This window comes from Phacochoerus africanus, chromosome 7, assembly GCF_016906955.1.
Source record: "Phacochoerus africanus isolate WHEZ1 chromosome 7, ROS_Pafr_v1, whole genome shotgun sequence".
Lineage (NCBI taxonomy): Eukaryota > Metazoa > Chordata > Mammalia > Artiodactyla > Suidae > Phacochoerus > Phacochoerus africanus.
In genome coordinates this window covers 36,775,133-36,796,946 of record NC_062550.1, presented here as the reverse complement: position 1 = coordinate 36,796,946, position 21,814 = coordinate 36,775,133, and the positions used below count along the sequence as shown (strand labels likewise).

Here is a 21,814-nt window from a genome sequence, read left to right as displayed (position 1 = left end):
GAGGGATGGATGAAGACATGGTACATATATACAATGGAATATTACTCAGTCATAAAAAAGGATGAAATAATGCAGCAACTTGGATGTACCTAGAGATTATCATACTAAGTGAAGTGAATCAAAGACAAATAAATACCACATGGAATCAGTTATATGTGGAATCTAAAAAGATGACAAAAATGAATTTATTTACAAAACAGAAACAGACTCACAGACTTATTATGATTAAAAAAAACAAACTTATGGTTACCTAAGAGGAAAGGTGGAAGTGGGGGGGGCTATATTAGGAGTCTGGAATTAACATAAACCCACTACTGTATATAAAACAGATAACTAACAAGGACCTACTGTATAGCACACGGAACTACACTCAATGTTCTGTAATAACCTTTATGGGAAAAGAATCTGAAAAATAATGTATGTATATGCATAAATTAATCACTTTGCCGTACACCTGAAACTAACACAACATTGTAAAGCAACTATACTCCAATATAAAACAAAAATTAAATTAAAAAAGAAATCAGAGTCTTGTTTTATTTAAAATGAGAAGATTACCGGATTTGATGGAGTCCCTGTTGAATCACTGCTACTGCTTCTTTCACAACATATCTCCCTTATTACACATAGAGCAAGACTTTCATCAAAGGAAAGGGAAATATTATCAGATTTGTGGCGCTTTCTTTGTCGTTCACCAGGTAATTCATCTGAATTTTCTTCTGAATATGCAAAGAAAAAAATTTAATTAATTTGCTATACCATAACTTATTTAGAAATTGAGCTATCTTAAGCACCTTTGAATAAAAATTGTTTCAGTGAAATTCAACAGACAAAAATATGAATTACTACTGTTTCAAAAGTCAACACTCTTTGGGAGTTCCCGTCATGGCTCAGTGTGTAAAGAACCCCACTAGTATCCATGAGGACGCGGGTTCGATCCCTGGCCCCACTTAGTGGGTTAAGGATCTGGCGTTGCCATGAGGTCGAAGACGTGGCTTGATCCCAAGTTGCTTGGCTGCGGCATAGGTTGGCAGCTGTAGCTCCAATTTGATCCGTAGCCCAGGAACTTCCATATGACCCAGATGCAGCCCCCAAAAAAGAAAAGTGAACACTCAATTTATTGGATCTGTCCAATTGAGAGAGCAGAATGCTACATTTTTTAAAAGGTTTTTAAGCTTGTTTCAGAACTTCACTTCTATTAAGTCACCATTAATCTAATCCATCTAGAGCTTTTATTAACCTGTTTAGGATTTTACTGTCAAAAGCAACTTTAGGGAGTTCTCATCATGGCACAGCAGAAACGAATCTGACTAGGAACCATGAGATTGCAGGTTCAATCCCTGGCCTCGATCAGTGGGTTAAGGATCCCACCATTGCCATGAGCTGTGGTGTGGGTCACAGACGCAGCTCAGATCTGGCATTGCTGTGGCTCTGGCGTAGGCCGGCAGCAACAGCTCTGATTAGACCCCTAGCCTGGGAACCTCCATATGCAGAGGTGTGGCCCTAGGACAAAAGAGAAAAGAGGAAAAAAAAAAAAGCAAACTTTAAGAAGTAAGATTTCACTTTTTTCCTTAGAAAGTACCTGAATTGTTTAATTTACTTAGAAGGTATTCTTAATGTTTTAATTTCCTCAGTACACAGTATTTTCTCTTTTTTTTTTTTTGTCTTTTTAGGGCTGTACCCGTGGCATATGGAAGTTCCCAGGCCAGGAGTTGAATTGGAGCTACAGCCGCCAGCCACAGCCTCAGCCACAGCCACACGGGATCCAAGCTTCGTCTGTGACCTACACCACAGCTCAGAGCAAAATCAGATCCTTAAGCCACTGAGTGAGGCCAGGGATCAAACCCGAGTCCTCATGGATACCAGGTGGGTTCTTTTCTACTGAGCCATGATGGGAACTCCCCAGTATTTTCAACAGGAATCAAAACCAATAAAACTGGTCTTTCTTTTTTTAAATCGCTGCACCCACAACATGTGGAAGTTCCTGGGCCAGGAATTCATTCTAATCAATTCCCATCAGGTTGCGTCAGGTCGGGCCACACCTCTGCAGCAACATGAACCACTGCAGTTGGATTCCTAACCCACTGTGCCAGAGCGGTAACTCATTTTACTTTAAATAAATTATCTCTGACTTAAAGTCAGAATGCTACCAAATCTGTCAGAAATATAATGAGTCCTACCTTATACTACACATACAAATAAACTCCAAGTAGATTAAAGAACCAAACACAAAAAACAAAATCATTCAACTCCTTAAATAAGAGACTACACTAAGGTGGGGGCAAGTATCATGTAACACTGTAAAACCCTCAAGAAAAGAAGATGATCAAGATTAGCTTACGTTGGCATTACCATTGTGGCTCAGCAGCAACGAATCCACTAACTAACCCAACTAGTATCCATGAGGACACCGGTTCCATCCCTGGCCTTGCTCAGTGGGTTAAGGATCCAGCATTGCCATGAGCTGTGGCATAGGTCACAGAAGCAGCTCGGATCCCATGTGACTACGGCTGTGGCTGTGGCCAGGAGCTACAGCTCCAATTCGGCCTCTAGCCTGGGAACTTCCATATGCCACTGGTGTCGCCCTAAAAAGACCAAAAAAGAAATTAGGTTATGTTAATTGAGGTTTACATGGCAAATGAAACACTATAAACAAAAGTTAAAAAGCAAATGTCACACTAAAAGTATCTGCAACAAATATAATAGAAAATGGTTAATATCCATTTTATACAAAGTCTTCCTACCAATCAAGTGAAACACAAACTTGACCCCCCCCAAAAAAAAATTCTGGAGTTCCCATCGTGGTGCAGTGGTTAACGAATCCGACTAGGAACCATGAGGTTGCGGGTTCGATCTCTGGCCTTGCTCAGTGGGTTAAGGATCTGGCACTGCCATGAGCTGTGGTGTAGGTCGCAGAAGCGGCTCGGATCCTGAGTTGCTGTGGCTCTGGTATAGGCCAGTGGCTATGGCTCCAATTAGACCCCTAGCCTGGGAATGTCCATATGCCGAGGAAGTGGCCCTAGAAAAGGTAAAAGACAAAAAAAAAAATTCAAAGTTCAGCAGGTTATGAACCTGACTAGCATCCATGAAGATACAGGTTCAATCCCTAGCCTCATTCAGTGGGTTAAGGATCCAGGGTAGCTGAGCAGCAGTGTAGGTCACAGACGCAGCTAGGACGTGGTGTTGCTGTGACTATGGCATAGGCCAGCAGCTACAGCTCCAATTCGACCCCTAGCCTGGGAACTTCCATAGGCCACAGGGGCAGCCCTAAAAAAAATCTTTTTAAATTTTTAAAGCAAAAATAAATAAAATTAACATTTTTTTAATTCAAAGATATGACAACATAATTCATAAAATAAAATTACAAATAAACATATGAAATACACTCAGAGATTTGGGAGAAAGGACTTTATTTATTTATACACTGTTGATAGAAACGTGAAGCAGTGTAACTTTACGGGCAGTTTCTCTGTACTATATTAATACTTGCATAATCATTTAGGAATATATGGGCAAGGACTCTCACTGTAGCCGTCATGTATTCAGTATCTAATAGGGTTATGAAATAAAACCATATATCTGAAATAGGTATAAATCACACTTCTGCTCACTCCATTTCCCTTTCTTGACCTTCCTAGAAGTTACCTCTCTTCCTCTGAATTCTAAAAACACTCTCATACCCTGTAAGTAATTTTGTCTTTATCTCTACATCACAAGTTCTTAATCATGTTTGCATTCCCTCTAAAAATAGGTGATCCTGGTTTGAAAAATGTGGGCTAGAGGCTGAAACCATGCTGCTGATCCGTATTTTTCTCTATTAAAAATAACATTTGGAGAGTTCCCTGGTGGCTCAGTAGATTAAGCATCAAGCATTGTCACTGCTGTGGTTTAGGTCACAGTGCTGCAGGTTGTGTTCCTGGCCCTGGAAGTCCTGAATGCCATGGGCATAGCCAAATAAATATTTGTTTTAAAACATTTGAATAAAAAGAATTTAATTTTTATTCTTTTTTTTTTGTCATTTTTTTGCTATTTCTTGGGCCGCCCCTGCGGCATATGGAGGTTCCCAGGCTAGGGGTCCAATCGGAGCCACAGCCACCAGCCTACGTCAGAGCCACAGCAACGCGGGATCCGAGCCGCGTCTACAACCTACACCACAGCTCACGGCAACGCTGGATCGTTAACCCACTGAGCAAGGGCAGGGACCGAACCCGCAACCTCATGGTTCCTAGTCGGATTCATTAACCACTGCGCCATGACGGGAACTCCTAATTTTTATTCTTTTTTCCTGCTCTTTTAGGGCCGCACCTGCAGCATATGGATGCTTCCAGGCTAGGAGTCTAATTGGAGCTACAGCTGCTGATTTATGCCACAGCCACAGCAACGCAGGATCCAAGCCACATCTGCGAACTACACCACACGGCAATGCCAGATCGTTAACCCATTGACCAGGCCAGGGATCGAACCCGCAACCTCATGGGTCCTGGTTGGATTTGTTTCCGCTATGCCACAATGGAAACTCCTTTTTTTTAATTTTTAAAATAAAAAATAAAATCAAATTTAAAAATAAAAATAAATAAATAATATTTGGGGCTTTTTTCTGATTATGAGAGTATTATATTACTCGCTGTAAAAATCTCTAAAAAACAGAAAAATAAGTACCTGGTCTTGAAAGGCTGAGGTAGAAGACTTCCCGGCAGAGAAAAAAAAAGTGCAAACAGCCATAAAGCAATAAAGAGCTTTGACTTGTTTGAGGAACCAGTCAGTGCAGCTGAGTTCCTACTGTGGCCCAGTGAGTTAATAACTGCAGCACCTTGGGTCACTGCAAAGGTGCAGGTTCTATCCCTGGCCTGATAAAGTGCTGCAGCTGTGGTATAGGTTGCAGCTGTGGCTTGGATTCAATCCCTGGCCTAGGAACTTCCATACGCCATAGGTGCAGCCATAAAATTAAAAAAATAAAAAGATTAAAAATACAGTGAGGAGTTCCCACTGCAGTGCAATGGGACCAGAGCTGTATCTAGAGTGCTGGGACACAGGTTCAATCCCTCGCCTGGCACAGTGGGTTAAAGGATCTGGCATTGCCACAGCTACAGAGTGGGCCACTCAGATCTAATCCCTGGCCCAGGAACTTCATATGACTGGGAGTGGCCACGAAAAAAAAACAAAATGGAAAGAGAAAAAAAAAAGTGAATCTATTTTAATATAGTGTAATTTTTTTCATTTATCTTTTTTTCTTTTTATGGTGGCACCTATGGCACATGATAACTCCCTGGCCAGAGGTCATATTAGAGCCACAGCTGCAGGTCTACTTCACAGCCATAGACAGCAACATTGGATCCTAGCCACATCTCTGACGTATGCCACAACCTACAGCACAGCTGGATCCCTAACCCACTCAGTGAGGCCAGGGATGGAACCCACATCCTCATGGACATATGTCGGGTTCTTAACCTGCTGAGCCACAACAGGAACTCCTCATTTATGTTTTTTTTTTTTATCTTTTAAATTCATTTAATACTAATTTGGCATAAGGTACAGCTATAACTTGATTTCTTTTCCCCCAAATAACGAGCCATTTGTTCTAGCCCCATGTACTTAGTAAGACATCCCCTGCCTTTGTTGCCCTTTGCCCTCACATACAAAATTCTTCTCTGGCTTTATCTACTCTACTTCACTGATCTGCTGTACTCTTTTTTTCCACCTGAATTATAGAGTTTCAGTAATTACAACTTTTATCAGGCAACAGCCACCTAACTCAGTATTTAAATTCATTGGTATGTTTTATTAGAACAACACATGCTTTAACTGCTAAGGCGACTAAGAATAATGACTAAAACAGAGCTTATACCCTTGTCCTCTATTATCCTCTAATAGCAGAGCACTGGCTAACTATAAAATCCAGCAGGACACAGTAAACTGTGCCTGTTGTAGTCAACCAGAAAAAATGTTGCTAGGAAAGCAATTCTTAAACCAAAGAAATCACATAAAAGTGAGAAACTCATGGAGTTCCCATCATGGCTCAGCAGTTAATGAACCTGACTAGTATCCATGAGGTTGCAGGTTCGATCCCTGGTCTTGCTCAGTGCGTTAAGGATCCGGTGTGGCTGTGAGTTATGGTGTCGGTCGCAGATGGCGCTCGGATCCCATGTTGCTGTGGCGTAGGGTGGTAGCTGTAGCTCCAACCCCTAGCCGGGGAACATCCATATGCTGTGCATGCGGCCCTGAAAAGACAAAAAAAAAAATAAGAAACTCATAAATTCATTCATCTAAACCAAAACAGCACAATTTCATAAGCCTAAAATGCACTAATTTAAATAAAGAATAAACACTGAAAAGCTGTGTGAAAGTGCCAATTAAATATTCATATATACCTGTTTCACTAACTGCTCTCCTTCTAGATGAGGTAGATGGTCTAGAAATCAAGTCTGAAGATGAAGGTTTCTCTTCCTGTAGCTCCTGCACAAGGTCCTAAACATTCAAGGGAAGGGGGGGGAAAAACCCTCAAACTTAATTTACAACACCAAGAAACCAAAAATTCATTGTTTTAAATATCCTTCCCAATTTTCAAGAAACACCACAGTGGAATGAGTTCAAGATCACCTTTTGATCACTTCCACCTTCAAGGTGACACCTGTTTTCACTCACAGATGTGCTGGAAACTGACGGTTCTGATGGAAAATAAAAACAAAGAATCACAAAATAAGAAAGCAAGGGCTATTCAATAGCTGTTAGTCCAGAACAAACCCGTTTCACAACTTGACCTTTCAACAAACATTGAACATGTGTGTAGTCTCCCAAGAGCCATCCTGTGCTACACACTAGAGATATTAACAGATAAATTTTAATATAGAAGATACACAGGAGTAACTATAAAGTGCAAGGAACACACTCCAAGTATCATAAGATAAGTTAATGGAGAAGACAGAGCAATGGAGTTCCCACTGTGGTGCAGCAGAAACGAATCCGACTAGGAACCATGAGGCTGCAGGTCGATTCCTGGCCTCACCCAGTGGGTTAAGGATCCGATGTTGCTGTGGCTGTGGCGCAGGCTGGCAGCTGTAGCTCTGACTGGCCCCCTGGCCCGGGAACCTCCATATGCCAAGGGTGTGGCCCAAAAAAGCAAAAAAAAAAAAAAAAAGAACAGAGTCAGGGCAAGGTCTGAGGAACAAGGAATCAGGGAAGGTTTCATGGCAGAATATCTAGAAGTATGACTGGGAAAGGCCATTCCAGACTGAGTGAACACTGTAAAAAAAAGCGTCCAGATCTGCGTAAAAAAAAAAGAGTCCAGAAGTGAACTACCAGTGTTTGTTTCAGGTACTTCATTACTATGGAAATGTAAAGCAGGATCATAAAGGGTAATTATTCAACACATTTACTAAACACTCTGTTAATGAAACATTGTACCGTACAATGCAGAATGCAAACCTGAATAGGATACAGTAAATAGATGTGTAAGCAAGCAAACGTAACAGCTATATAAGAAAATGGAGGCATTCCCATCGTGGCTCAGCAGTAACTGAACCCAACTAGCATCCATGGGAACATAGGTTCGATCCCTGGCCCCGCTCAGTGGGTTAAGGATCCAGCACTACCGTGAGCTGTGGTGTAGGTAAAGACGTGGCTTGAATCCCATGTTGCTGTGGTGGAGGCCAGCGACTGCAGCTCCATTTCAACCCCTAGCCTAGGAACTTCCATATATCGCAGGTGCCACCCTAGAACAAAACAAAACAGAAAGAATAAAATCTATATACAGAATAATGAAAGCAAAAAGGAGTGGTCCCTTCATTCTGGAAAGTAAATAAGCTTCTGAGAACAGTTCTTTTGTTGTTATTTGAACAACTGAGCAAAATAAAATTCCAGTTTATTTTTGGACAGCATTGTTTCACACATACATCAAACAGGCCAAAAAACAGCACATGAAAAAACCCAGCAACTTCACAGATTAAAAAAAAAGGAAAAAAAAGAAACCTTTTATCTTTGGCCTTTTTAACCATCTCACACAAACCAATTACTTATAGTACAGCTATGTACATACACAAAAAAAGTTACTGGAACGCTCGGAATAAGATTCTCTTGTTGTTCTTTTTGCTTTTTTTACAAGGTTTTTCTTCTCCTTTGAGATTATAATGAACATGGTCACATCGCAAGTAAAGTTAGAAGTAGGACAGGAAGGCTGGTTTGGTCATCCGAGATCATTAAAAATGGCTCACCCTTCACAATAGGTACAAAAATATAAAATGTAAATAAAAAGGACAAAGTTTCCTCTTTAAAGTTCTTTAAGAAAAAAAGCAGGGCCTTGAAAGTTTTGGTTCTTTCTTTCCTGCCACTGCAAATTCACACAGTGGTTTTGGTTGGGTGGTGGAGAGCATATGCCATCTGTAGGTGGCACTGCCCGTGGTTGGTAGGCAAGCAGGCAGGCAGGCAGGCAGGACTCTCTACTTGAAGATGACCACGTTTAGGAATTTGTGAAATTGAAAAGTGGAGGGTAGAGAGGTCATGATGGGTTTTGCTTGGTTTTTTTTTAAAGTTTAACTCTTCCTTTTTTGTTGTCTAGTCATCCTTACTGGTCTTTTGCTGCTTGGAGTCAACACTGTCATCCTCATCATCTTCGGCTGCCCGTTTGCCTATCGCTTCGTCAGCTTCCTCATCTTCATCTCCATCCTCTTCCTCACCATCACCTTCCTCCTCCTGCTCCTCTTCTTCCCCACCTTCTTCCTCTTCTCTGTCTACCTCATTGTCAGCCTCCTGGTCCCCAATTTTCTTACTGGCATTCCATTCAGAATGTGCCTCTCTCTCGTTTTCCGCCTCCTCCACAACTTCCTTCTTCTCTTGTAAGTCCTTGGTGGTGATCTCGGAGCTGGTACCCACGGCTTGGGCTTCTGACATGATGGGGCAGGCCAGTGGTCCGATGCAGCAGATTAAAAAGAAAGTGGGAGTCCAAGGACTCTGGCAACAAAGCTGTGGTGGCAGAAGTGGCTGTGGCGAACAGAGAGCCAGACACAGGAACAATGCAAAGATGGCTTTTCAGAGCAGCCAGCGAGGCTGAGAACAATTCTTAATTATAGTTCAAGGATGGACTTTTTTTTTTTGGCTGCACCCATAGCATGTAAAATTCCTGGGCCAGGGATCAAACCCGCGCCACAGCGGTGACCTGAGCTGCTGCAATGACAACACTGGATCCTTAACCTGCTGCGCCAAAAGGGAATTCCAAGGATGGACTTTTTAAGAAGCCTGTGGTTTACTGGAGCCAGATCCTATCAGCACTCCCAAGCAGACTACGCACATTTCTTCCTAACTCCATGTTTGCAGCTGAAAATAGTCATGGTGAGAGTATTTATATCATGGAAACCAGTAACCACAAATCAAAGCTCTTCCCCTGGTGACTGGGTTGTTAAACATTTACCAGCATATCACTATCTGTTTAAGTGTATCTTTCTAGAATAAGAACCTAGCACTTTCATCTGATTTTCTATCAAAGGGATATATAACCCAACAATAACAAGTTAACAGCTACAAATCTAAAGGAAGGGAAGTAAAATGTCACTCACCTGAATAAATTGGTAAACAAAGTTTTGTCTATTATAAAAAACACACAAGGAGTTCCCATTGTGGCTTAGTGGGTTAAAAACCCAACACAGTGTCCATGACGAGGCAGGTTCGATACTTGGCCTTGCTCAATGGGTTAAGGATCTGGCATTGCTGCAAGCTGCGATGTAGGCTGCAGAAGAGGCTCAGATTCTGCGTTGCTGGGACTGTGGTACAGGCATGCAACTGCAATTCCAATTCGGACCCTAGCCGGGCAACTTCCATATGCTGCCGGTGCAGGCATAAAAAGGAAAAACACACACACAGAAGAAAAGGACCAATGGTTCTACAGAGGTATTTCTATTATTCCCCAAAGTCTCTGAATATATGTTTCAAGGTTTGATCATATCTCTATTCTGCAGAAGCTTTTGAAATTATTTATCTTTTGAAATAAATTCTAACAGATTAAGGCTTAAATTGACATAAGAGGATATTTAACTTTACAAAGTGCATATGTACATTAAGAGCCTTAGTACTATGTTATTTTGGTTCATACATACTTCCTCCTATTAAATTTAGCATACCCTTACTACAATTAAATATACAATTAGAGCAACTCTGAAAGAGAATCACAATTATAAAATGACTGCACATGCACAAAAAGTCTGTAAAATATCTTTATAGTTTATGTTTATGGCATTCAAAATTTACTTACCCTGCTGATTGACTACTATCAAGTTTCTGTAGATCATTGTATATATTTTCCTTATAGAGAGAAAAAAAGATACATTTTAAAATAAAAATGTATTAAACTAGAGTTGTAAATGCATATCAGTATAAACTATCGCATGACAATCCAAATTTTACATCTCAACATTCAAATATTGACAAGTTTCTAGACTCTAAAAAGCACCACAGGAGTTTCCCATCATGGCGCAGTGGTTAACAAATCCGACTAGGAACCATGAAGCTGCGGGTTCGATCCCTGGCCTTGCTCAGTGGGTTAAGGATCTGGCATTGCTGTGAGCTATGGTGTGGGTCGCAGTCGTGGCTCAGATCCCACTTTGCTGTAGCTCTGGCATAGGCTGGTGGCTACAGCTCCAATTAGACCCCTAGCCTGGGAACCTCCATATGCCGCGGGAGCAGCTCAAGATAAGGCAAAAAGACAAAAAAAAAAGAAAAAGAAAAAGCACCATAGTAATTAGTTGCACAATGATTATGCAACTAGCTCAAAGATTTCACAATCTGTTTCCTAAAAAGTGCCTTGTTTAGCCTTACCAAAAGTTCCCAAAGGGAGTTCCTGTCGTGGCGCAGTGGTTAACGAATCCGACTAGGAACCATGAGGTTGCCGGTTCGGTCCCTGCCTTTGCTCAGTGGGTTAACGATCTGGCGTTGCCGTGAGCTGTGGTGTAGGTTGCAGACGCGGCTCGGATCCCGAGTCGCTGTGGCTCTGGCGTAGGCTGGTGGCTACAGCTCCGATTGGACCCCTGGCCTGGGAATCTCCATGTGCCACGGAAGCGGCCCAAGGAATGGCAAAAAGACAAAAGACAAAAAAAAAAAAAGTTCCCAAAGAACTGATGTAAACATAGGAGGCAGGTTGATGTATTTACTTTCAAATAAAAAAGAAATTACTGGAGTTCCCGTTGTGGTGCAGCGGAAACGAATCCAACTAGCATCCATACATGAAGATGCAGGTTCGATCCCTGCCCTCACTCAGTGGGTTGGGGATCCCACATTGCCGTGAGCTGTGATTTAGGTCGAAGATGTGGCTTGGATCCCGTGTTGCTTGGCTGTGGTGCAGGATGACAGCTTTAGGTCCAATTGGACCCCTAGACTAGGAAGGAACTTCCATATGCCACGAGTACAGCTCTAAAAAGCAAAAAAAAAAAAAAAAAATTACCTAGCTCTGTGCATAGAAGTAGCCTAGCCAAAAAGTAGTATGTTACGCCAAACCCACCATTTAAGAACTTGATTATACTTCTGACTTTCATCAATCTTGGACCAATCATCTAAAGGATTTTCACTGAAAATTATTAGAATATAGTAGTCATTTAAATCAGACTGAATACCAGTGACTATTTTAGAAATTGGGGGAAACAGAGGATGAAACAAAAACAAATCTCTGCCCTCATGGAGCATAGGAAAACAATTCACTTATGCCAATATTCACTGAAGTCATGGTACATTTTTCTTTTTCATTTACTAATGATTTTACAGAATGTTTATTGGTAAGAAGATATAATTTCTAATTCTCAAGGTTAAGGGGAAAGTGCCAATCCCAATAATTTTTTTACCCTTAGGACTGATGATACAGTTTCTTAATCTCACAAAAATCAATACTCCTATTTACTTCCTTTTTCCAAGTCAGTATTTTCCCCAGTGTTTAACCTCTCAACACATTAGAGTTCAAATCAAAGATAATCATACATCTGTGCTTTTAGTACCAGAACCTCAAAACATTATCAAGATTCAACACTAGGCATTCCTGTTGTGGTGCAGCGTTAACGAATCCGACTAGGAACCGTGAGGTTGTGGGTTCAATCCCTGGCCTTGCTCAGTGGGTTAAGGATCCAGTGTTGCCATGAGCTGTGGTGTAGGTGGCAGACACAGCCTGGATCTGGTGTTGCTGTGCTGTGGCAGCTGTAGCTCCAGTTCGATCCCTAGCCTGGGAACCCCCATATGCCATGGGTGTGGCCCTAAAAGGCAAAAAAATAAAAATAAAAAAAGATTCAACACTCAAACAGTGCAAAATTATCAATTTAGTTATCTCTTAAATTTATAAAACTAAAATATATCCCAAGGCCAAGCATAAAATAATAAATATTAAACAGAAATGGTCTGTCAATGGAAAGATACACATATGATAAATTAAAAAGGAGGATGAAATTAAATGTAGTATGTTCACAACTGGGCTAAAACACATTTGCGCGTAATATGAAAATGACAGTACAAATATCTGTTGATGACAAACTATAGTCTTTTTTTTCGCTATCCTTAACTTTCTGTCTTTTCCTAACGTTCAATAAAGAACTAAACTTATATACTTAGAATAATAAAGTTCTTTCAAAGTTATAAATATCTCACTTTATCTTTTTAGCTATAATATTATAGAACATTAAATACTAGTAGAATCTAGTTAATTGTTTCAGGTGAAAAGTATTCATCCCACTTAAGATACACTGCAAAGACACTAACCGTGCTAAACCAAATGAAGCAAGGCATTCAAAATGTAAAGAATGACTGGAAAAAAGTCCTCGGTTCCCAGGAGAGTCATTCCAGAAATGTTATCTGGGTTAAATTCAGGTGATTAAGTGCCATAATGGTATATGACATCATCATCATCCTCTCCAATGTAACTGGGGATCAAATTTAAGCCTTTTGCAAGCAGCTAGTATGTAAATGCTTCCCACATGCCAAACACTACGTTTTTCATACAGTCTCTTTATAACCTCACATAAGGAATTTATACTATTCCTACTTCACATTCAGGGGAAACTTAAGATTTAACAAGGTTTAAGTCAATTCACCTAGTCACATAGCTAGTCAGTGACTGAACTAGGTAGGTCTCAAACCCAGGTTTATAAGATTCCAGAACTGGAGTTCCCGTCGTGGCGCAGTGGTTAACGAATCCGACTAGGAACCATGAGGTTGCGGGTTCGGTCCCTGCCCTTGCTCAGTGGGTTAACGATCCGGCGTTGCCATGAGCTGTGGTGTAGGTTGCAGATGCGGCTCAGATCCCGCGTTGCTGGTGGCTCTGGCGTAGGCTGGCAGCTACAGCTCCGATTCGACCCCTAGCCTGGGAACCTCCATATGCCGCAGGAGCGGCCCAAAGAAATAGCAAAAAAAAAAAAAGATTCCAGAACTAAGGTTCTCAAGCAATAGACTATATTACTAAAAAATTAAATTTCATGGAGTTCCCGTCATGGCTCAGTGGTTAACAAATCTAAGAACCATGAGGTTGAAGGTTCGATCCCTGGCCTTGCTCAGTGGGTTAACGATCCAGTGTTGCCGTGAGCTGTGGTGTAGGTTGCAGACGCGGCTCAGATCCCAAGTTGCTGTGGCTCTGGTGTAGGCTTGGCAGCTACAGCTCCGATTCGACCCTCAGCCTGGGAACCTCCATATGCCGCAGGTATGGCCCTAGAAAAGGCAAAAAGACAAATTTTTCTCTGACAAGAGGGAGTGAGAACGGAGGTGAACTATATACTCTGTTGGCATTTTACAACAGACTATAGAACTTACCTGTGTTCTTTCACAGAGAAGCTTGGCACTCCAAATAAATCCCCTAGAAGATCATTTGAACAATATACAATATGCTGTTGTTTCTCATCATATAATCGTTTAGTCATAATATACTGGCCAAGATAAAATATAACCTGAAATAGAAATATGATTTCTGAGCATTAAAGAAAATTAAATATTACTTTCAAATATATTCACTCTCATTTACCTGAAAAAGGTTAAACAACCAGCAACCACGTTGATAACCACCTAGAATAACAACCACTCTGTACTCTTAAAAAAACAAAAAGCTGGAGTTCCCGTCGTGGTGCAGTGGTTAACGAATCCGACTAGGAACCATGAGGTTGCCAGTTCGATCCCTGCCCTAGCTCAGTGGGTTAACGATCTGGCGTTACCGTGAGCTGTGGTATAGGTCGCAGACACGGCTCGGATCCCGAGTTGCTGTGGCTCTGGCGTAGGCCGGTGGCTACAGCTCCGATTGGACCCCTAGCCTGGGAACCTCCATATGCCATGGGAGTGGCCCAAGAAATGGCAAAAAGACAAAAAAAAAAAAAAAGCTGATTTTATAACTTTTCCCTTTAATTTGATGGAAGTAGAGATACCAATTCTGACTTACTTAAATAAACTTTAAAATGTGTCTTTTTTTTTTTTGCAGACTTTAACACTGCTCAGGTATCTAGATGCTACTTATTAAGAAAAAAGGAAAAGGAGGTAAAATGCAAAACCAATGATAACAATAAAAAGTTGCAGAATCAAAAACATGAACTGAAATAAAACAGTGACCTGGAGTCATTCAGTAAATAGTCCTGGACACCATATACCTTGATAGCCTCTGAGGTCATCACAGATGAGGAAGACAAGATAATGATCAATTACATCTACAGAGCAGTTTAGGAGAATTCAATGAATGAAGTAAGCCCTCAAAGATAATCAACATAATCTATACAACAAATAATGAAAATAATGATCCTGAATTATGCATACACAGGTAAATTATATTCCATGTGCTCCATGAAGACAAAGTAGGCAATATAAGACATCCACATACAAACCTATTAACCACCACCACCTAAATACATACGGTGTTTTACAATGTACTTTTTACAAGTACTGTCTCATTCTCCTGAGATTTCAAAAAATTATTATCCACCATGTGAGAAATAAGGAAATTGACCTGGTCTTCTGACTCCTAGTCCTGTGTTCTTCCTACTACCCCATATTAGCTTTCATTACTCTCCCTTTACCATAGAACAAAGATCCTACAACTGAAAACTATCAATATATACATCACTGTGAAATGGTTTAGCATAAGCATTCTAAGTCTTCACGATGGCCTTGATCAATTTTCTCTTTATTTCCATCTACTACTAAATTCATATTTTGTTTCCTTAACTGTTTACATAATGATAATATAAAGTCAAATCCAAGTTAACAGCCCTAAAAACATAATTTACTTTGACACTTCCCTACAGGTACTGTCTACAGACTTAATTGGCAAAGCAGGCTTCAGACTTAAAGGAATATTCCTACATGACTATAGATCGGAGAGATGGCAGACAGTGGGAAAGGGAAGAAGGAAGAGAACCTAGACTCCTTCTACCAAACATCCCATAAGGAAATTTCTGAGTGTGGCTAAAAAGGAAATGGGTCTGGAATCTCTCCCTGCCCAGTTTTCTGATGTAGAGAAGGTCCTTCAGTGTTTTAAGCAATCTGAGCCTCATAAACTAAGTGCGAGAGATGGGGAAGAGGCACATTTCACTCACATCGAAATTTTGCCCAAGATGACCCAATCTCTCAGTGAAAAGCATCCTTCAGTGCACAAATTTAAAGCTAGAGAACAATACATTGAAATGTATCCATTAAATAGAACATATGTTCACAAATCAGCTCACCTCTCTCCCAGAAAGATCAGTATACTGTACTCATGTATCTCTAGTGCAGAAGTTCTTAACCTGGGATCCATGGATGCCCAAGAAGTCCTTGGATAGAATTCAGGGGGTCCATTAATTTGGATGGAAAAAAAATTTCTACCTTTATTTTCACTGATTTTTAACTGAAATTCAGCTTTTCCTTCAATTATGAATACAGGCAACAAATCACAAAGTATTAACAATAACTGTGATTTTGTCACCAATAAAATCACAAGCATCTTTCATATATTATGCTTGATATAAACATCTCTAAATATCAATTATACCCATTTCTAAATTACATTAGATCCTGCTAAAAGCACATATCACAAACCTCTTTATTCTAACTATATTTTAATGTAATTTTTTCCATTGTAATCCTATATATTTTACTTCATGCATTTAAAAACATGATTCTAATACGGAATTAATAGTCTGAGAAGACTTTACCAGTGTGCCAAGAAGGTTCATAGCATAAAAAGGCTAAGAACCCCTACGAAGTTTCCCTTCATCCGAATTCCTGGCTGAGAAATGAAATTCATGTATAGATAGAATTTTCTGCTTCAAATTATAATCCAAATGACCATAATACTTAATATTGCTGCTTATTGAAAATCTATCTACATGGCCAATTTCTCCCCATTGCTATAAGTAACTAGTAAGACATTAAGTTATTTTTTTAACTCTTAATTCAGCTTACCTCTTTCATAGTATAAGTGTCTTTCTGTGCTCCAACAGACTTTAACAACTTCAAAAGTAATGGCTTTGGTCTGACCTATAAAGAACAAAGACTTGCTATTATACTTCCAAATTATTCCAGAACTATAAGCCCTGCAGGAAACTTGTCCATAAAGAATTTCAATACAGGTAGCAGACACAATGCTTAACACTCTCACAAGATTAGACCTCAAGAAATGTCATAAAATGTTTTCACTAAATGTAATAATAATAGACTATATAAACTGAATACCAGACTGTCTTTGGGGGATCTAATTATTATGCAAATAATCACAGAATATTCAAGTATCATCAGTTGCAATCAAAAACAGTATCCATGCTAGGGCAATGAAAATTATTCTTTTTCTTCCAGCTATTCCTATCATCTGCTTATTACCCTACTAACTCAACTGTAAATGGACTACCCAAGACAGCATTTTCCTCCCACTGTAATATGCTGCCTTTTTAGTTGGTCTACTTAACAAACATTTACTGAGCTTCTGCTATGCACCAGACAGTGCTGGATATTGCACACACATACACAAAAAGACAAATAAGACATGTGACCTGTATTCAAGGAACCAGCCAACTAGATCAGGAGTTAATTTTTTCTTTATAAATACCCAGATAAGTATTTCAAAGGTTTTCTCACAGAAACATAAATAACAGGTAAACCAATGGATGTGGCCGCATTTCAATAAAACTTTATTTACAAAAGTAGGCAACAGGCCAAATCTGGTCCATAGGCTATAGTTTGCCTGACTCTGTTCTAGAGGCTTTTAAAGTTTTACTGAGAAATAACTGGCAAGGGGGCAGGGCTATAACGTGTTTATGCTCCTTCTCCTACCCTGCTGCTGTATCAAAACCTTGAAAACTCAAGTATCTGTACAGCTTGCCACCCCTACACAGACTGGTGTCTCTGTACCTCCCTTTAATATATTCCTGTCCCAACTTTTGAAATCTGACAGCAACCCAGTTTGGGAATCTAACTCTTAAAACTAGATTTAAGAAAATTGCTGGACATTCCCTTGTGATGCAATGGGTTAAGGATCCGGCATTGCCACAGCTGTGGTGCAGGTCACAACTGCAGAGCAGGCTCCATCCCTAGCCTGGGAGCTTTCACATGCCACAGGTGTGGCCAAAAAAAAAAGAAAAAAGAAAAAAAAGAAAATTGTCTATTTCTAGCCAATCAACAGAAATATTATTTAGTAACTGAAAAATTTAAAAGACAACAAATGTAGTATAAGCCATTAATTGTTTTGATCACCCATTTTTTTCGTAAGTGCTTATGTACGCATTTTACTTTCAAGCTATTCAAAAAATGAATTCGCCCAAAAAAACATAGAAAGTTAATTTTTTTCTCCTAAAATTTTATATATGCTATATTAACTTCAAACTACATAAAACTACTCAAAGTAAAAAGCTGCACTAGAAAGCCATTAGCTTCTATTAAGACTTAAAAGACACACATTCATAACTATGAGAAAAGAATACCATTCTTTTTTTTTTTTTTTGGTCTTTTCTAGGGCCGCTCCCACAGCATATGGAGGTTCCCAGGCTAGGGGTTGAATCGGAGCTGTAGCCGCCTCACCTACGCCAGGGCCACAGCAATGCAGGATCCGAGCCGCATCTGCGACCTACACCACAGCTCACGGCAGCACCGGATCCTTAACCCACTGAGCAAGGCCAGGGATTGAACCTGCAACCTCATGGTTCCTAGTCGGATTTGTTGACCACTGCACCACGATGGGAACTCCAAGAATACCATTCTTAATCTTACATTTAAGAACAACAACAAAAAATTCCAAATGAGAACAGACCTAGATGTAAAAACCTTAAATATTAGAATAGAGTAATATATTTGTATAATCTTGGTATGAGAGTTCTTCCAAAGCATGATATGAAATTTTAAAAGCCAACAAAAGCCAAACGACTTTATAAAAATGTTCTGAATGAGAAAAAGACCACATAAGCAAAGTTTAATTACAACATTTGTAAATGATATAAATTAAATACACTTGAAACACAGAGAATACAAATTACTAAGAAAAAAATACGCCTAAAAGAAAAGAGTGAATAAGACACAAATCCCAAAAGAAACAAATGACAAGATGCCCAACCTCACCAGAGATTAGGGAAATACAAACTTAAACAATGATATAATACCTTTTGCCCAAAAAAAGGCAAAGTGATAATATCCAATTTTGGCAGAGGGGGAAAACTATTACAATCTTTTGGTTAGCATGTTATCAGCAGCAATGAAATGTGTACAATTAGGATCCAGGAGTTCTATGTGTATAAAAGTCTCTCTGACAGAAATATTCACATAACACTTGTGTTAAGACACATGTGCAAAGCAGCACTATCTGTAATCATCAAAAACTAAAGGTGGGAGTTCCCAATGTGGCGTGCAACAGGATCAGACGCATCTCGGGAGCACTAGGATGCAGGTTCCATCCCCAGCCTGGCCTGGCACAGTGGATTAAGGATCTGGCATTTCCCCAGCTGTGGCACAGGCTGCAGCTGAAGCTCAGATCTGATCTCTGGCCTAGGAACCCCATATGCCAATGGGTAGACAAAAACAAACAAAAAACAACTAAAGGCAATTTTAAATCGATCATAAATTTTAAAATGACATATTAATACTACAGATTACCATACAGCTGTTAAAAAAAATTCTGCAGAGTTTACTTACTGATAATAGATGCTATTTGCCGAACACCTTTAATCCCATTATAGTAAAACATAAAGAACACAGATTAAAACTCATATGTGCATATATTACATGGGTATGCACACAAAAAAGATCTAAAAAGGAGACATGGTCAAAAGAGAAGACTGGAATTTTCAGTTTTTACACTGCACTTTCCTGTAATGCCTGTATCTTCACAAGCATGAATTATTTCTGTGACTTTTAGAAACCATTTTAAAAGTTAAATACTGATAGATCAAAATAGAAAAAAAAATCCCTCAAAAAATAAACACAACTTCAGCATCCATGCTTAAGAATGTAATGAAACTAACTTCTAAATCCAGTGTGGTAAAAAGCCAAGAAGATAAATACTGAGTCTGACAGTTAACTTTTGCTTTACAATTATGCCTGAGTGGCAGAACTTAAGCTATGTACCGCAATTTTACCTAAAGAGCCAGGCTGTCATTGGGTCTATGGAATTTAGCTAATCACCTTATAAGATTTAAAAAAAAAACTTTTGACGTTACACTGGAGACAAAAATACCAACCAGGGTCTCCTGTTCCGAAGCTGGAATCTGTGAGGTGCTTACAGCACCATCAGTGGACACAGACATGTTGGTATTGCACATTTGCCTAAGAATAGGGAAAAAAAAAAACACGATAAAAACTTGAAATAATGAAACACCTGTGAAAAAAGACAAAAATCATATAAAAAGGAGACACATAATGCTTTACTCAAAGTAAAGCCCTTAGCAAGTGGGTCCTCACCTGGATCAGCATAAAGTACTTGCTACGCGTTGAAGACCACAGGTATCGCTCTCCAATAGCCAGTGAATACAGCTGGGGAAAGGCACGGTTTAAATAGCCCCAACTGGAGACAAGTCAGGGCTTAGCTCCTTCTACTGCAGACTTAGGAACTTGTCCGAACTTGACCAGCCCAACAGGAAAAGCTGAGTCAACCTGCCCACAGAACCAGCCCAGTCTCGCCCAGACTCAGCTCCCGGTTCACACGAGCTACCGAACAGGCACCTGTCATTACTTTGACCCCCGGCCGGGAAGCTGCTGGCCGCCAGGCAGCGCCCCCCGCACACGTGACCTTTATCCTAGCTGTCGGCGGAGCCCCCCTCCCCGCCCCCCCCGCCCGCTAGGAGCGCCGGCCCGAAACCCCGCCCACCTCCCCAGCGACGCCGTCCTCGGCCCCTTCCAACAAAAACTTCACACACCCACGTGCCCCGAGCCCCCCACCACGAAATGCACAAAGGCGCCGCGCGGACAGAGGCGGGGGACGAGAGCGAGTCGGAAGACCCAAGTCACAGAGCAAACCCAGAACTGCCCACACGCTTCCAGGTCGATACCTGCAGCTCGCTGGGGTTTTCCGCTCCTGGAGTCGGGGGGAGTCCCGCGAGGTTCCCCAGTTCCCTTCACGGGGCGCCCCGAAACCCGAGGCCCTGGGCCTCGGCGACCATTCCACTCGCGAGGCCCAGGCCACCGGGGCACTCGAACGCACTAGGTCCGGGGAAGGAGGCTCCTGGCGGCGTAAGCGGCAGGACCTCGATCAGAGGGGTGAGGGCTACCCCTCGGCCTAGGCTTCTTGCTCCATTTTCTTTCCAGTCACACCGAGCCGCACAGGCCCCAGAAGGTGCCGAGCTGGCCGAAGTGCGCCAGCTGCGCGCCCCCTACTGTCCGAGCCCAGCGCGCCGGAAGCCGCGGCCCATCCGGCCGTTTGCGCGCGCGTCAAGGTTCCACCGCCTCCGCCCACTGAGGGCGGGGCTGGGGCGGGCCGCCTGGAGAAGGGGGCGGTTCTGAAGCTCGGCGCTAGGCCTGGGCAGCTGGAGAGGGGCGAGTTCCCTTGGGTTGAGCTCCGCCCTGGTCTTTCCCGCCACCACCTGGTTCCGCGCGCCAAGCTTGAGACTTTATCCTTCTGCTATTTTTGTATTTCGTGTGTTTACACCTCCCCACTGCGGTGGAAACTCAGGCAGATGCGTATCTAAGTGCTGCTACCGAAAAAGAAACCAAATTTAACAGCTGTGTGATATATTAAGCCCGCACCGCCAGCTGCTGGAGTTGTATAAAAATGATCTATTTCAAAACTTTTTTAAAAGTATGATTAAAAATAGCACAATATGGGCTTGCTCAGGGATGTATTCAAATTCTAGTCGGAGGAATAAGACTCGTGGTTACCGTTAGAGAAGGGGCGGGAGATAAAGGTCACTTTCTACTTTAAGCGTTTAGAATATTTAGGTTTGTTTATATAATGTATGCATTTACCTCCCATTAAAAATATCTATTTAGGAATTTAGGAGTTCCCGTGCTGGCTCAGCCATACCAAACCTATTATCCATGAGGATGCAGGTTCAATCCCTGTCCTCAGTAGGTTAAGGATCCAGCATTGCCTTGAGCTGTGGTGTAGGTCAAAGAGATGGCTCAGATTTGGCATTGCTGTGGCTGTGGTGTAGGCCGACAGCTGCAGCAGCTCCCATTCGACCCCTAACCTGGGAACATCTATATGCCACAGATGTGGTCCTAAAAAGCAAAAAAAAAAAATCTATTTATATATTAGGTACTCAGTACTGACTCACTTACTTGCCACTTTTGGCACATAGGTGTAGCAGTCTCCGAAATGAGCCAGGACACGAGAATTGAGCTGGTACAACCCAAAAAGCAGTCACTGCAAAGAACAGCTTCTTTTTTGGCCAGGAAAAAGTGAGTTCTTTATGAAGGAGGAATTGTTTAA

General features: G+C 41.2%; 2 protein-coding genes across 6 annotated transcripts in view; both read right to left on the bottom strand.

The window, feature by feature from the left end:
* Positions 1-20,787, bottom strand: part of MDM2 (MDM2 proto-oncogene) — a 33,351-nt gene extending 12,564 nt beyond the window's left edge. Inside the window, exons 1-9 of one of the 5 annotated variants that reach the window (XM_047787163.1) lie at positions 20,436-20,786; positions 19,849-19,920; positions 19,629-19,713; positions 16,372-16,446; positions 13,762-13,895; positions 10,238-10,287; positions 6,598-6,665; positions 6,369-6,465; positions 559-719 (exon numbers count right to left, since the gene is read on the bottom strand). In XM_047787163.1, coding sequence (XP_047643119.1) covers positions 559-719; positions 6,369-6,465; positions 6,598-6,665; positions 10,238-10,287; positions 13,762-13,895; positions 16,372-16,446; positions 19,629-19,709 — 666 coding nt within the window. In that variant the 5' untranslated portion in view covers positions 19,710-19,713; positions 19,849-19,920; positions 20,436-20,786. Of the gene's footprint in view, positions 1-558; positions 720-6,368; positions 6,466-6,597; positions 6,666-10,237; positions 10,288-13,761; positions 13,896-15,653; positions 15,741-16,371; positions 16,447-19,628; positions 19,714-19,848; positions 19,921-20,435 lie in introns of all 5 variants that reach the window. The other 4 variants (XM_047787166.1, XM_047787162.1, XM_047787165.1 and 1 more) reach the window with 4 other exon arrangements.
* On the bottom strand, positions 8,071-9,236 carry LOC125131071 (prothymosin alpha-like). Its single transcript, XM_047787167.1, has one exon. The coding sequence runs from the start codon at positions 8,881-8,883 to the stop codon at positions 8,548-8,550; it is 336 nt and encodes a 111-aa protein (XP_047643123.1). The 5' UTR covers positions 8,884-9,236; the 3' UTR covers positions 8,071-8,547.
* Positions 20,788-21,814: the final 1,027 nt, after the last annotated feature.

Bases quoted from the DNA above. Each gene is read 5' to 3' on its own strand.
- LOC125131071 (XM_047787167.1), bottom strand. From the start codon at position 8,883: ATGTCAGAAGCCCAAGCCGTGGGTACCAGCTCCGAGATCACCACCAAG.